General features: G+C 38.1%; 1 protein-coding gene across 1 annotated transcript; it reads right to left on the reverse strand.

Annotated features, from left to right (window-relative positions):
• Positions 1 to 7,686: 7,686 nt before the first annotated feature.
• Positions 7,687 to 9,942, reverse strand: LOC149802477 (uncharacterized). Its single transcript, XM_089951518.1, has 2 exons — positions 8,788 to 9,942; positions 7,687 to 7,770 (listed from the first exon to the last, which is right to left on the reverse strand). The coding sequence occupies exons 1-2, from the start codon at positions 9,940 to 9,942 to the stop codon at positions 7,687 to 7,689; spliced, it is 1,239 nt and encodes a 412-aa protein (XP_089807644.1).
• Positions 9,943 to 17,119: the final 7,177 nt, after the last annotated feature.

A 17,119-nucleotide genomic window follows, 5' to 3' on the forward strand; every position in this document is an offset into this window, starting at 1 on the left:
GTGACTTGTTTGATATTTTAGGTGGAGACACAAAAATGGCTCCAAATTTTAAACCAAAGATCAACAGCAATACGGAATTTTACAAGTTTTTTCGATTCCCTGTAGAACTGAACCAAGGACTGAATTTGATGTTTGTGTACTCCGATGTGGTGGAATACAACGTGGTGGGACACACCTCCGTACCGTTACTGCGTGTCATTCCTTTCAAAGTGGATAGTACCACGATCAGTGACCAGGAAGGTGGAAACACCTATCACGTCCACCGCGAATTTGTCCATCCTCACTATTTGCCTGTCAGCAAGTCGTATTTGGACACGATCAACATTGCTATAAAAGGAGATTTGGGACAAAATATTCCATTCACCAAAGGAAAAGTCACGGTGAAACTCCATTTTCGAAAACGGTTCTCTCACGACTCGTAAGGCATGTATCCAGTGTACCGAGGGGTTGCTCGACAGCGAGGACACGGCTTAGGAGATATGTTAAAATCGGCCTTTCGTTCGGTGGCTCCAGTATTGAAACCGATGGTGACACGCGGATTGCACGCCTTGAAAGATGCGGCACTGACGCAAGGCAAAGAATTTCTCCAAAATGTCATCATCGACAAACAAAACCCTAAAGAAGCCTTCATGAGGGCAGGCAAAAATGTCTTGCTGCAAACGGGCAAAGACCTTTTGAGCCGACAAGACACACCTATAAATGCCCTGCACGCTACCGAGTCAGGCATTCAGCAAGGACAAGGCAGAAAGAGACGACGAAGAAAACACCCTTTCAAAAGACTTCAAGCTAGAAAGGCCAAGAAAAGAAGAACCGTTCGAGACTTAGACGTTTACGATTATTGAGAAAGAACAAAAAAATGATGCACCGAGAGTCTTGCGCTTGTTCCAAGTCGGAACTGGATCTGTTTGCCATGCCCCCCACCATGATGACCATGCAAGAATCCCAATGGGTGGAATTTCATCCCGTCTCCTCATTGGCCGATTCCGCTCCCATCGAGTTTGAAATCAAAGGACAGCCCGAAGATTACATCGATCTGAATAGCAGTTACTTGTACCTGAAAGTCAAAATTCTAGATAAGACTGGAGGTCCTATAGACGATGAAGCAGTAGCTCCCGTCAACAATTTCATGCATTCCTTGTTCAGTGGAGTGGACTTGTACTTGAATAGCAAACTGGTCAGTAGCAGCATGGATACTTACCCTTATCGTGGCTACCTGGAAAATCTCTTGACGTACGGAATAGATGCCAAGAACACTCATCTCAATGCCTGTGTGCTATGGGAAGCTGACGAACCTACCAAGTTTGAAAATTTGGAAACTGATGAAAAGAAAGACAACAATGACGGATTTGTAGAACGAAGAAAGAGAATCACGGGAGTCAACACAAGTTTAGAACTGATGGATCGTTTGCATTTGGACATGTGGTTGCAAGAAAAGTATTTGCTGAACGGGGTGGATATCCGTCTGAGACTGAATCGTAGCAGTGCCGCTTTCCATTTGATGGCTGATAGTGACGGTTACAAAACCAAAATCCTAGAAGCCAGACTCTACGTACGCCGTGTGGAAGTGTTACCTAAAGTGAGAAACGACATCAGTCAGACGTTGAGCAGAACGACCGCCAAGTATCCCATATGACGCGTGGAAGTGAAAACCTTCACCATTCCCAAGGGACAGCGATCCATGATCGAAGATCATCTGTTCCAAGGACAGTTACCCAAACGTTTGATCGCTGGTATCGTCGAGAATACAGCCTTCAACGGAGCTGCCGAAAAAAATCCTTTCTACTTTCAACACTTTGGCGTGTCCAAGATCGAAGTCAGTCGCGATGGCAAGACCTTGTGTACCCGACCTTTCGAACCTGACTTTGCCAAGAAGAATTACTTGAGATCGTACTTGTCCCTGTACGAAGCCACCGGACAGTTAGGAACCAACAGCAGTCACGGCATTACGTACGAGGATTATGCAGGAGGCTATGCTTTGTGGGCTTTTGATTTCACTCCAGACCAAGGCAGCGACGAGGGACATTTCCACCCTACAAAATCCGGCCAGATTCGTGTGGAAATTCAGTTTAAAGACCGAAACCCTGATGAAACGGTGAACGTCATCCTGTATGCAGAATTCGATAATACGATAGAAATCAACAGTTTGAGAGAAGTCATCCTAGATTATTAGAAACCATGGAAGACTGTTGTCCCTCTTTACCTAGTGGAGAAACTTTAAAGATGGAATTTGAGGAGACTGTGGAAAAATTGTTGTGTTTTGAAAAAAATTGTTTCATGTTATCATGTTGGATAATTGTTAAAAATGTTAGAGTTGTTGTTTAGTGTTAAGTGATTTTTGAATACAAAATGTTGTATTTTGAAACAAAATGCCTTTGTCTTTTGTTTAGCTAGAAGAATGTTGGATTGATGCTCTTTCATTTCTTACTATCCCTCTCATGACACTCACTGAACGTTGCGACTCGAAAAACCGTGTGGGGGATGTTTTCCTTCACGTCCGCGCTTTGACTTTAACAACCGGGTTGTTTCCAGTCTAACCATCCATTGTCGACTCATCCTCCTAAGAAGATGTGTTCCAAACTAGCTAAGCTCAACGAAGCCTACGTAAATTTGCATAGGGTCAGACACAGTCTGATACCGAAGCCAGAAGAAATAGAGAATGTGAGAATGTTAAAAATCACTGAAGACCTGATAGAAGACCTTTTCAGAGAAGAAATGAACAGGGAGAAAGAAGAATGGACAGAGAAGTACAGACTTCAGAGACAGCAGCAACAACAACAACAAGAGCAGCAGCAGCAACCTGAAGCTGACAGAGGCTTTGACGATTGTCGTATCGACACCAAAGAGTTCTTCTTCTCTTTCCGAAGAAGCAGACCTATCGCCAGAAAGTCTATCCTCAGAGGACATCGCATTCTTAGAAACTAAAAAAGAATGCCATAGCAAAACAAAAAAAACAGCCCTTTTCAGGGCTACCCAATACTCTAGAAAAGAAATAACGATCGATTTGCCAATGTGTGTAGGTAGAGTAGTGTGAAAATAAACATTAACTCTTTTTTAAAAAAATGTGAGGGTATGTGTTTGTGAGTTTGTGTGTTTGTAAGTGATCAAGTAAGTTGGTGTGGATAGTAGATTAAAATGATGTCTTTATTTGGTGTTTGAGGTGTATATTTGGAGTTAGATTGGATTGCTTTGCGTATGTGGATAGTCTATTGAAGTGATTTATAAAAAATTTTAAAATAGTGATGGGTAGCATAAAAAAGTGAGTGAGTGTTTCTTTTAGGTCCGCACGTTGTTTTATGGTCATGATCTAGGTAAGATCAATTTTATGTTTTTAGGGGATGTTTTCGTTCACGTCCGCGCTTTCACTATAAATTGAAACTCGTTCGGCAGTCCAGCTACCCTTGTTGATTGATCAACACCAAAAATGAACACGAGACTGGAGAAACTGTTGGAACTTCATGTGCATCTGGAATATGCCAGGCGCATATTAAATGAACTGGCCGCGGAAGCCATTGTGGAGGAGGGAAGTATAAGAGAGGAGGAGGAAAGAAGAAACAAAGAAGAGGAGGAGAGAAGATATAAAGAAGAAGAGGAAAGAAGATACAAAGAGGAGGAGAGAAGATACAAAGAAGAGGAGGAGGAGGAAAAGGAGAGAAGAAGAAGAAATTTCAGAATCCCAGAGAGCGAAAATTGGGATTCTGAAGCGACATATCCTGCCTCTGCTCTCTCCCCCCAAAAGGTAAAAAGTAACTGGGGGATAAGATGTGTATGCGGCGCCAGGCCTGGAAGGTGCCACCATTAACCAGGTGTCCATGAAGTTCCAAACAAAAAAACAGCCCTTTTCAGGGCTACCCAATACTCTAGAAAAGAAATAACCATCAATTTGCCAATGTGTAGGTAGAGTAGTGTGAATATAAACACTAACTCTTTTTTAAGATAGTGTGAGGGTATGTGTTTGTGTGTTGGTGCTTGTAAGAGCTAAGGTATGTTTGTGTGAATAGTAGATTATGGGTTTCTTTATTGTTTCTTAGCGTAGGTGAAAAGTATAGTTAGGGTTCTGTAAGCGCTCACGTACGATTGTGTGGATAGTAGATTATGGATTTGTTTATTGTTTCTTAGCGTATGTGTTTGTGTGTTTGTGTTTGTGTGTTTGTGTTTGTACCCGCTCACGTACGATTGTGTGAATAGTAGATTATGGATTTGTTTATTGTTTCTTAGCGTATGTGGAGAGTATAGTTAGGGTTTTGTAAGCGCTCACGTAAGATTGTGTGGATAGTAGATTATGGATTTTGTTTATTGTTTCTTAGCGTATGTGGAGAGTATAGTTTGGGTTTTGTAAGCGCTCACGTAAGATTGTGTGGATAGTAGATTATGGATTTTGTTTATTGTTTCTTAGCGTATGTGGAGAGTATAGTTTGGGTTTTGTAAGCGCTCACGTAAGATTGTGTGGATAGTAGATTATGGATTTTGTTTATTGTTTCTTAGCGTATGTGGAGAGTATAGTTTGGGTTTTTATTATATGAAATGAGAAAGTATAGTTTGGGTTTTATTATATGAAATGAAAAAGTAGGGGGATGTTTTCCTTCACGTCCGCGCGTTGTTTGGTCATGATCTAGGTAAGATCAATTTTACGTTTTAGGGGGATGTTTTCCTTCACGTACGCGCTTTAAGTATAAGAACCCACAGTATTCGTCGTTCAAACCATTCTGCAAAGAATAAAAAAAGAAGATGGCTTCTAACCAAATGGACAAAATACAAACATTACAAGACCTTTTAGACAACTTAGGAATGATGGAGCAGATGTTAATAAGACTGGTTGAAGACCATTATTCCTATAGTCCCCATCGTGTAAAGATGGAAATTAATAACTTAAAAAAGGTAAAGGACAAGATTAGTGGTGTCATGAAAGAGATAAAGGAGGAGAAGGAGAATGAAGAGGAAAGAATAAGAATAAGCAAATGGAACGAAAAGATTGAAAAAGAAGAAGAAAATGAGAAGAGGAAGAAAGAAGAGGAGGAAGAGAAGAAGAAGAAAGAAGAGCAGGAGAAAAAGAAAGAGAAGAAGAGAAAGAGTGTTGGAGATAAAATAAGAACTTGGTGGAGAAAAAGAAGAAATTAGAAGCAGAAGAAGAAGAAAACCCAAAGGCCCTTTTCAGGGCCAGCCATATTTCTCGAAAAGAGATAGCCTTTCAATTGCCTACCCCTTTTTTAAAACAATTTTAAAAAAAAAAAAATCCCATGTTCAATTTCCCTTGACGCTATAAAGTCCCACCCTGTTTAAATTCCTTTGACGCTAAACCGTCCCACGATTTTTCTCCATGTTAATTTCCCTTGACGCTAGATTGTCCCACGATTTTTCTCCATGTTAATTTTCCATTGACGCTAGAGTGTCCCAGGTGGTTTTGTAATGCTAATTCCCATTGACGCTAGGGTATCCCCATTCACTACTTCCCACTCATCTTACAACCAATGTTATCCCCTGGGGCTTCAATGCCCAAATAACCGATACAAGCTAGAAGCACAACTTGTGTGCATAAACGCGTGAGGGATGTATCTCCCGTTCCTTCCTTCAAGATTAAATGAATACCTCACCTTGTGAGAATAAACCAATCGCAGATGGCCAGTGAGCAAAATTAACTATAATGAAAGAAAAGAAAGAAAAAGTCTTGCAACTACCGTGACAAGCAACCAGAGAACACAGAATCGAGGATCGAACCGGACTTGGAAAACAACTGAAAGTCTTCGCAGGAATAATAAATAGAAGAAGAATAAGCAGAGATAGAGAAGGTGGAAAGAGGAGGAATGGAATGTAGACAGAGGCTGCTGGATATGGGGCCACAGTCAGCATTGGAAGATAAAGAAGAAAGCCGGCCATTTTGTCAATGCTATTTTGTAGGCTAAATAGCTTTTCGGTTGCTGAAAACAAAGATATCTAAAACTGGGCAGTGGCAATTTGGAGTCTTCAATAACAATCATCAGGAAGCATGCCAGAATCACCCAATGACAAGCCTAGTCGAGGTTGCGGAACAGCTCTCCCAGAAATTCGGACTGGGACAATTTCCGGAATAACATTTTGACGAGACTCGGTGTGCAGCGATGTTTGTTGAAGAAGATGTTAGCATCAAGAAGTATAGTATGCCGCCTTGAGAAAAACACATTTCAGGGCTACTAATCATATCAAGGTTTTCATTATGGCTTGAAAACACATTTCAGGGCTACTCATCATATCAAGGTTTTCATTATGGCTTGAAAACACATTTCAGGGCTACTCATCATATCAAGGTTTTCATTATGGCTTGAAAACACATTTCAGGGCTACTCATCATATCAAGGTTTTCATTATGGCTTGAAAACACATTTCAGGGCTACTAATCATATCAAGGTTTTCATTATGGCTTGAAAACACATTTCAGGGCTACTAATCATATCAAGGTTTTCATTATGGCTTGAAAACACATTTCAGGGCTACTCATCATATCAAGGTTTTCATTATGGCTTGAAAACACATTTCAGGGCTACTCATCATATCAAGGTTTTCATTATGGCTTGAACACACATTTCAGGGCTACTAATCATATCAAGGTTTTCATTATGGCTTGAAAACACATTTCAGGGCTACTAATCATATCAAGGTTTTCATTATGGCTTGAAAACACATTTCAGGGCTACTAATCATATCAAGGTTTTCATTATGGCTTGAAAACACATTTCAGGGCTACTAATCATATCAAGGTTTTCATTATGGCTTGAAAACACATTTCAGGGCTACTCATCATATCAAGGTTTTCATTATGGCTTGAAAACACATTTCAGGGCTACTAATCATATCAAGGTTTTCATTATGGCTTGAAAACACATTTCAGGGCTACTCATCATATCAAGGTTTTCATTATGGCTTGAAAACACATTTCAGGGCTACTCATCATATCAAGGTTTTCATTATGGCTTGAAAACACATTTCAGGGCTACTAATCATATCAAGGTTTTCATTATGGCCTGAAAACACATTTCAGGGCTACTAATCATATCAAGGTTTTCATTATGGCTTGAAAACACATTTCAGGGCTACTAATCATATCAAGGTTTTCATTATGGCTTGAAAACACATTTCAGGGCTACTCATCATATCAAGGTTTTCATTATGGCTTGAAAACACATTTCAGGGCTACTAATCATATCAAGGTTTTCATTATGGCTTGAAAACACATTTCAGGGCTACTCATCATATCAAGGTTTTCATTATGGCTTGAACACACATTTCAGGGCTACTAATCATATCAAGGTTTTCATTATGGCTTGAAAACACATTTCATGGCTACTCATCATATCAAGGTTTTCATTATGGCTTGAACACACATTTCAGGGCTACTCATCTGAAAACACATTTCAGGGCTAACATCATATCAAGGTTTTCATTATGGCTTGAAAACACATTTCAGGGCTACTCATCATATCAAGGTTTTCATTTGACCCATTCGTCCACCTTTCAATAAGAACGCTTAAGTTTACCCAACCAACACCTCGAAAACGAAAGGTGTCACTATCATTATTTATTGTCATTTTCAGAAAAGAATATACGCCGTGTGCGTTAAATTCTATAGTAATATCGAATTATCATTAAATATGTGGCTTACACACAATTGGCAAAAGGGAATTTAAGTATTTAATTTTAATTAATTGAATTTGGTTATTAGTAAGTAAATGGTGTTTCAATGTTCCTCTGAGAATCGCGAGGATTCCAGCCGGCCTTCTCCTTTTCAGCATCCACAAATGTCTGAGGGGCACACAGAAAACGTTGAGTGGTGGTTTTTTTTATTCTCACTTGACGCACAGGAGCTGTGATATACACACAAACAAAATCCCAAGACCAGTGCTTTATATAAATTATATGGCGAAAAACAATCCTATCAAGTGCACTGAATCCAGCATGGGATCACGTGTGTCAGGGATTGATTAAGATAACTGCAACAAACTGACAACGAACAGTGCGAAACTAGTATCTAGCTAGCCTGAGTGCTTTCGGCTCTTTAATAAATCTTTTTCAAAGGCAAATACAAAACATAAACAAGACAAACAAATAAAACAGAAAAACGGCTATGTTTGCGAAACTTTACATGGCTGTTTCTAGAGGAATTTATCCTTTTAACTTTATTACGTTTCAACTAGTTTATTTCAGCTTGTTGCTGATAATGGAAAATTTTTGTATTGACCTGGAAATTAATGAGTCATAACGACATCTGTTATTTTATGTAAATTTATGTAAGCGCAGATTATATCCCGGTTATTTCATTGTAATAGTAGTCATAGGCTATTAAGCAAATTTAGAGAATTATTTAAAGCATAGATGTTAAAAACGTTAAAATTAAAATAAAAAACGAAAAAAAAACGCATTTTTTCTCAATAAATAAAAAACGACAAAAAACGTTCCAGTAGTTTTTAGGCAACACAAAAATCAATATTTTACTTATTTACACGCTACATACCAGTTTTAAAGTTTCAGTGATACAAATATGAAAAAATGTCAAAAGTTTTAAACCGTAGTCCAGATAACATTGAAAATTATTTCACTCAATGTCGTTATCACCATCTGACTGATCTGACCACTCTATGGTTTCCTCCATATAATTTATATTGTCCAGCTTTTCCTTAGGCGAAGATTTGCATGCACAAACACTACATCTCGCACTCTCTTGCACTGCATACGGTTTCGATTTTTCGTGTGAATGAAGTCAAATGTTGACCAGTTTCTCTCGCGGGCGGAGGCGGACGTCACCTGTGCTAAGACCCTAACCGCAACTTGTTGCAGCTCCGGAACGTGAGCTCCGAATGACATCCACCACCTGTATGCTGACATTTCTTTAGCAGCTGCAACCGCCATCGGTCGAGCAAATAATCCTTGTCCTGCACGATACACGCCGTGCTGTTGCACGGCTTTCACCTGCGACTGAACGTCGTCACGGTATATTCTTTCTATCATCGCGTGAAAGCCTGAGACGACTTCTTCGTTTTGATGTTGCAAAAAATGAGAATACTCAGGATCGAGCACAAAGCCGGCTGCATGTAGATCTGTATGCAACATTTTGCATCTGTCCATAACGAACTGACGATTTTGTTTGTTTTTTCGTGCTGGTGGTAAATCAGCAGCTTCCACAGACTGATCGATTTGGAACATTTTCCAATATACTTTTCCTGTACAAGGTACTTCTCCGTCAGCCAGTCGCAGTAGCTCAACAATCGGCTCACACACTTTAGTTATTGTTTCCACCGAGTTCCAAAACGTTCCATTCAAAATCATGCTTGTAACTGCCTCGCCTTTCTCTTTATAAGCTGTATCATTTAGCAATTTTTTGTACTCACGACTTATCACAGTTTCCTGCAGAGCATCCTTAACTCTACTCAAGCGTTGGAGCATAATAAAGTGAGTAGCAAATCTCGTTTCGCCGGGCTTTAGAAGCTCTAGATGAGAATGACTGCGAAAACATGCATGGGAACACTGGTGGTTCGTGATGAATTTAACGATATCTTTAGAATCAGTAATTACACTATCTATCCATGGCAGCTTCCCTATGTCTTCAAGTAAAAGATTTAGACAGTGAGTCGTGCATGACGAGAAAACTATATTAGGATATTGCTGCTGTAACATCGTACGAGCTGCAACACAATTTGATGCACTGTCCGTAATAACTTGTACAACACTTTCCATGCCATACGATACAATGCACTTTGATATCTCACCAGTAATAAACGATCCATCTTTGATTTCGCCGGAAGTATCCAAAGCATTGAGAAAAATACAGCCGTCACCAGTAGCTGCAAGAAAGTTAACAATGGGCTTGTTCTGCACATTTGTCCAACCATCAGACATAAGCGTAACTCCGTGCTTGACGGCCTCTTCCTTAAAAGAGGTCATAGATTGTTCCACTTGATGTACTTCCTCAGCTAGCATTTCAGTTGAAATTTTGATTCTGCTTGGTGCTTTATAGTGATGACCTCATTTTGCCACGGCAGCTATTGCAGCCTTAAAATAAGTACTGTCGGCAATAGCGAAAGGTATGCCGCTGGTATAAAACAAACGAGCGACAGCTTTGTCTGCATCATTTTTCGTAGCACTCGCGAACATAGAGGGTAACGACATCTGCTTCTCACTCGCCTCGCTACTAGCGGCTTTTGTGGCTTTATCCAGTGCGTCGAGTTTTCGTTTTTTCGCTTCCGCTTCTAGTCTCACTGACTGCTGCTTCTGTAAGGCCTGCTGCACTTCACATAGAACTTTTGAACATTTCCTGATGTCACACTTTGGATCTCCAAGTAGGTGACCTCTTATACGTACAACACCACCGTGACATTCTTTATTACAGTAAATGCAACTAACTTTGCTCAAAGTGACGTTATCTTTTTCATCTAGTACTAAAACATGTTTCCATTCTTCACTTTTTTCTTTCGGTATTTTAACGGCTATACACAAGAGGTATTTATTTTAATTTTGTAATTTACTATCAGACAATCTTAACCGTTACTGGTCCGTTAGTTGCGTATGTAAGGCTTCAGCACGAGCCAGTATCTTTCTGTAGCCCAGGCAGCTCGGCCTACGCACCGAGCTGCCGCAGTGGGAAAATCGATTTTCCCACGAAACACTACGACTATTATGTGGAATATCGACTGAAAAGTTTCTAAAAGATGTTTTCGTAGTCAACTAGACCTATAAAGTATATGAAAATTGTTTAGGCATAGCTTACAGTCAATTTCAGTCTATAATTGCTATTTTGTGAAAGATATTTCTGATGACTAGAAAATACTCAAAAAACTACAAAAATTGGACTTTATAGCATGCGAAACTTTCCAAAAAGGGACTGTAAAAGGTTAAATACAGCGTCATCTTCCAATGTATACACGCCTGGCCTACACTACCAGATATCAGGACTATGTTGCAGCATGTTTACGTAAACTATTGTAGGCTAGCATCATAGATTCATTATTGATCGATATTTGTTATCTAGAGTATGACAGAGGACCGCCTGTATGGCCGATGATAAAAAAAAATGGAAGTACCAAATATAAAAAACGCAAACAAATAAAAAACGTAAAACAAACCCGCGTTTTTCGAGGTAAAATAAAAAACGAAAAAAAAGTTTTTATCATCTATGTTTAAAAGTAAATATGCCGTGGACGATTGAAGATACTGAACGATAATGTCCTGTCAACATCCGAACACAATCACGCTCCTGATCCAGCAAACAACACAGCGTCGAAATGCGTATCTCCGATATAGAAACGTGCAGTAGGAGTCGAAAACCCTAAGCAGATGTTACAGCAAGCTCCAAGCGGGCAAATTGTTGGAAGCTGCCAGCCGTTTACAGACACACAGTGCATTAAACACGCAATCATACGCTATAGGAAACGGATACACCTGTCATACCCAAATCCACAAACCGCCAGAGACATTCAGACACCAGTTAGTCGACAAACGACGACACGAGGAGAGTATTCCTTACTGTTTGATTCAGGGCCACAACAGATATATTGGATCTTCATACCCACTGGTTTGTGATGGATCATTCAAAGTTACACCAATTATTTTTATCAGGTGTTTGCTATTCATTATTTGATTGATCACAAGGTCATGTCTTTCATTTACTCTCTTGTATTAGACAAAGCTGAACCAAGACACAAAATGTGTCTTACAAAGGTCCAAACCAACACTGAAGCCAGAAAACGATATGTCTGATTTTGAAAATGCTACACAGAATGCCATACAGCACGTTTACCCGGATGCTAGTTTTGTCGGCTGTCTCTTACAGTTTGGTTAATATGTCTGGAGAAAAGTTCACGACATAGTTTGTAGCAATGGCAACGGAGTAATATGTGGATAATAAAAATCAGTCATGTCAAGGTCGTAGTTGGCAATACTAAATTGGTACATAAATATATAAAGCTTTCTGATGGAATAAGCTCGGAAATATTACTGTAACAGATGCAATATATCGATGTGCTTCATCCCAGTGGTGACTTTAAACTTGTTGCTGATAGATCCGGATATTGGGTTCTTGTAGAATTGAATTAGTACAACAAAGACAATCATAAATCTGAAAATCCTAATAGTGTAGCTAAAATATTAGAATATAGAAATTCTCTGCTTAGATTAGAGTCTAAGGACAACTAAGGACAACTCCTAGAAAACTTATTTCGCCGCAGTTTCGTTTAAAATTAACAAGTTTGAAAGAATAGAGATACACGGGATAAAGAGAATGAAGCGTTATTTCTGTCTTTGTGTTTGTGTTTAAGATTAAGTGTATCATACATTTAACAAAATAATGATATCATACATTCGATATTTTGATGTAATGAATTCAAATATACATAACAAATTATAATATATTATAACATACATTAATACATGATGTCAAAAAATAATACTGTATAAAACAATGTAATGTCAGATATCACACAATAAATTTTTTATATCGTGCTATAACAATTAAAGGGAGTGTAACATAGATATTTACCTAGTATATATTCATGACCTATACCTAGCTATAAAAAGGTGTGTGGGTATTGTGAGAGGTAACGGGTATGTGGGTGGGGTGTTGTGTGAGGTGACGGGTGTATTTATGCTTCATGAGGTGACGGGTGTGTGGGTATTGTGAGAGGTAACGGGTGTGCGGGTGGGGTGGGGTGTGAGGTGACGGGTGTGTGGGTATGAGTGTTGTGAGAAGTGTCGGATAATGGGTGTTATGAAATGTGAAGGGTGTGTGAATGTGTGAATAATCATTGGAGCCTCCTAACACAACGACACATGTCGTACGTAAGTTTCTCCAATTCAAACATTTTAAGCAACTTTTCATTCTGAGTCAGGGTATGTAAATATCGTGGAAATCACCGTATATTGGTACGGGCAATGGTTTTTGTATCAGCGAAATGGCACTGGTTCTAAACACCGCTTCATCAAAGTAGGCCATTGATTTCAGTAGGTTGTTTAAGTTTGTGAAAATTATCAAATCTTTTTTTTTACTTTAGAATATTAAACAGTGAAATATGATCTATCAATCCACGCAGTCTTTGATTAAACAGAGCAAGTATTGTTTGCGACACAAGATCGAAAAGACATACAAGCAATAAACAAGGAATTTCTCAGAGAGTTCATAAGGGATTTTTTGGGTGATCATTTTAGTGAACAATTCATGCTGGTGGGTGGGGGTGGAGCGATGGTGAATTGTGAGTGACTGCGGCCAATGCTTATCAAGTTAGTTACACTTCACTCAGATCTAATATAGTGATTTTATCTTCGTACAGATGAGTTCGTTTTCCTATGAAATTCATAAACAACAAACGTCCATGTAAACATGTTTACCTACAAGTGATAATTATCTTAATCTATAGATCCTACAACAATAAACAAATATTATCTTTGTAATATGTTGTTTTCAAAGATAAACAGTAGTCAGGTCGGTCCAGCTCCTACACTAAAGTATGGACAAAGGTCAATCGCAATACAAATTAAATATTCATGTGCCCAAAATATTACGTTGTTACATGTCTGACAGCTCTCATTAACGTCAATTGAAGTTCTGCAATAATGTTATTACGTTTTCACTTTACAATAGTACACTCACGAACTGCACAGGTTTAATACTGTTTTGCAAATTCTTTCACTGCTTGAATGCACGTTTTGTATATACCTTAAAATTGACTAAAACTTACCATCCACTCTCAATCAGGATTTACCAAAGTTAAATAATATTAACATAGGAAGTATACTACACCTGTAGAACTAATTGAAATCGTCTTGCATTTTTATACTGGCACGTGTCATGAACATGGTGTGCGTGCGAAGCTTGTCTACACTTAGGTCTTCGATATTTTGAATACATCTACATCCAAAGTAAAGACATTTTAATTTGTATTCGACGTCATCAGACTTCTCAAGTAATTCGGCTTATCGTTATTTTTTCCAGATAGTGATTCGTGACACTCTTTCTTAATAGAACATTGGGCAAGGATAGCAAATTTAAATTAATAAAATGTGCGGCAAGTAACCCAAAAGGCAAGTTGAAATACTGGTAGTTTTACAAGTAACCCAAAAGGACAAGTTGAAATGCTGGTAGTTTTACAAGTAACCCAAAAGGACAAGTTGAAATGCTGGTAACTTTACAAGTAACCCAAAAGGCAAGTTGAAATACTGGTAGTTTTACAAGTAACCCAAAAGGCAAGTTGAAATACTGGTAGTTTTATAAGTAACCCAAAAGACAAGTTGAAATAATGGTAGTTTTACAAGTAACCCAAAAGGCAAGTTGAAATACTGGTAGTTTTACAAGTAACCCAAAAGGCAAGTTGAAATACTGGTAGTTTTACAAGTAACCCAAAAGGCAAGTTGAAATACTGGTAGTTTTACAAGTAACCCAAAAGGCAAGTTGAAATACTGGTAGTTTTACAAGTAACCCAAAAGGCAAGTTGAAATAATGGTAGTTTTATCAGTAAAGAATGCCAGTCTGATAGGAAATTCAACACTAAAGTTTATTTAAAATACAAGAAACAGTCCTGAAACAGTGATCTACTAACATGACATATTAAATTGTTTGTTTTTTTTTTAAAATCACCATATTGTCTTCTCCATGATCAATGTTGGTTTTCGTGAATTTTCTTGTTGTATTATTATTATTATTATTATTATTATTATTATTATATTATTATTATTATTATTATTATTATTATTATTGTTATTTCCTTTAACCCCTCACCGTGATTGCGAGGAACAATTCTTTATCAAAGTAGTAGGTAATGTGGTAAAGACATATTGATAGAAAACGTAAATATAGCGATTTCAGGTGCAGTCGAAACATTTGTGCTTCACCTTCCATCTTTTACCCTGGTGACCATTAGTAACAGTGTGACTAACCATGTGTTTGTTATGTCTGATATTTTACGTTACAGCAACACGTCATTTAGCGCTGAGATAATTGGAGTAAAGGTCCATGCCCAAGGGCTAACAACGGTAACCACCAAAGCTGAACCAAATTTAAGATTTTGATTCTTTCGTGCGTCTGTCCGGCATGCAAATCAATGAGCCACAGAGGTTCTTAATGGTGTATTTAAATTTGGAGAATTATTGTTTTTTTTGTTTAAAAGAAAAGGTTATAAATTTTGTTCTAGTATCATTCTGCCTTTCTATATAGGTATTTCTTTCTTTCCACTTTAAAGTTTGAGTTCTCATGAAATCGCAGCAATATCAACCCATTGTCAGGAAGATTATAAAAAAAAACTAAATCTTTTTCTTCAAATATAGAAAAAATGGAGTTCGTTTAATACGCGAGGTTTATTTTACAAAAGCTGAGCCTGCTCGTTTCGATATTCAGATTTTCGAAATTAAAATCTTGAATAATGTCAATAACTTTCAAAGATGATTATCATACATTCATCGTTTCTGCGCATGCCAATATTGCACCGTAGTGCCAGGCCTCATTTAAGGGTGCTATTCCGTTTTCCATAATTTGTCTGGTTTGATTATTATACAGGACAATGCAAACACCGGAATATATAGCTTTTAAAGCGACCTGGCGGAGTTTAGAAGGATACAGGAAAACCGTATTGCCTTTCATCGCCATTCTGATACGGGGTTCTTACAATAACATTTCCGCAATGAAGTGTCGTTTATTAGGTAAAAAACGTTTTGCAAATAACGCAACTGTACACTTTACAAATTTCCACTGCTCTTTAGAATGTTACAGCCTTGAACCCGTTTTACTTGAATCAATTGTATGTTGCATTCATGCAGTTATTATTTGTTAAATAATCGGCTCAGACTATCCTGCACTAAAACTGTGTTGGATGGTTTTTTTCATCTTGTTCATGCCGCATATGTTGTAACTGAACAATTATAATATTTATTGTGAAAGATGAGAGATATAAATCAGACTATGCAGACAGCTGATATAATCAACCCTGAGTGGAATATGGATTATATTGCATTGACGTAATATATCAGCTGCTTAATTGAACTCTTGTAAAGCTATAAAAATTCTTTCAGAGCTATGAAAATTAAAATATTTTGCCCAATTTTACTGAGTTAATTATGTGTAATGCAATAAAGTCATAACCGTCGTGGCGTCAACTTGTTTTAGCGTCTGACGTTTTGGCAGAAGAACATTTTCAAAAAACCTGACTTCTATCAGATGTAGTGATCATCTTATGTTCAAACCATTTCTGCCCGCTTAGATCGCTTATATATATATATATATATATATAGAGAGAGAGAGAGAGAGAGAGAGAGAGAGAGACAGACAGACAGACAGACAGACAGACAGACAGACAGACACAGAGGGAGGGATGGGTGATTGCATGGGTGGATGGATGGATTGATGGATGGATGTGTAGTTAGTTAGTTAGTTAGATAGATAGATAGATAGATAGATAGATAGATAGATAGATAGATAGATAGATAGATAGATATAGATAGACAGATAGACAACCATCTTTGTAAATATTATTATGACTCCACGATCATTAACTAATTAACAGAAAGGAAGGAAAACCATCAATTTTTTTTTATAATTCAACGAATAACTTATTTCCCTGGAATACAAAGTGAAAACTTAAAAGGTACTGAAAGTATTGTAAAATAACTCCGAAAGTATCATAAAGTCCTATCAAAATCAAGATGTTTGAACTTCCAAAATAATACCAGTTTGTTGTTGTTGTTGTTGTTGTTGTAGGGTTTAACGAGATTTTTCAGCACACGATAGGCTATACATGGCGGCCAGTATTAATGGGGGAGGAAGAACCCGGGAAAACCCCACAAGCTTTCTCACATACCCACATTGGCTGAATCCGAGACTCGAACACACGCAGACAGAGATGAGATGGCAGTGATCCGTAAAGGAGAGCGCTTTATTTGAATATGTTGATGTGCTTGTAGTCTCGAATGTGTTAATGTGCGAATGACCTGGAATGTAACGATAGTAGTGAAGGGGGATACTTTACGGACAATGGGAAAATACATTACAGAACCCCTTGGGAACGTTTACAGACAAGTTTTATACAGACAACAGGAAAATACATTACAGAACCCCTTGGGAACGTTTACAGACAAGTTATACACGGACAATGGGAAAATACATTACAGAACATCGTGG

The sequence above is a fragment of the Sinohyriopsis cumingii genome, chromosome 3 (genome assembly GCF_028554795.1).
Source record: "Sinohyriopsis cumingii isolate HCF-2022 chromosome 3, ASM2855479v2, whole genome shotgun sequence".
NCBI classification, from domain to species: domain Eukaryota; kingdom Metazoa; phylum Mollusca; class Bivalvia; order Unionida; family Unionidae; genus Sinohyriopsis; species Sinohyriopsis cumingii.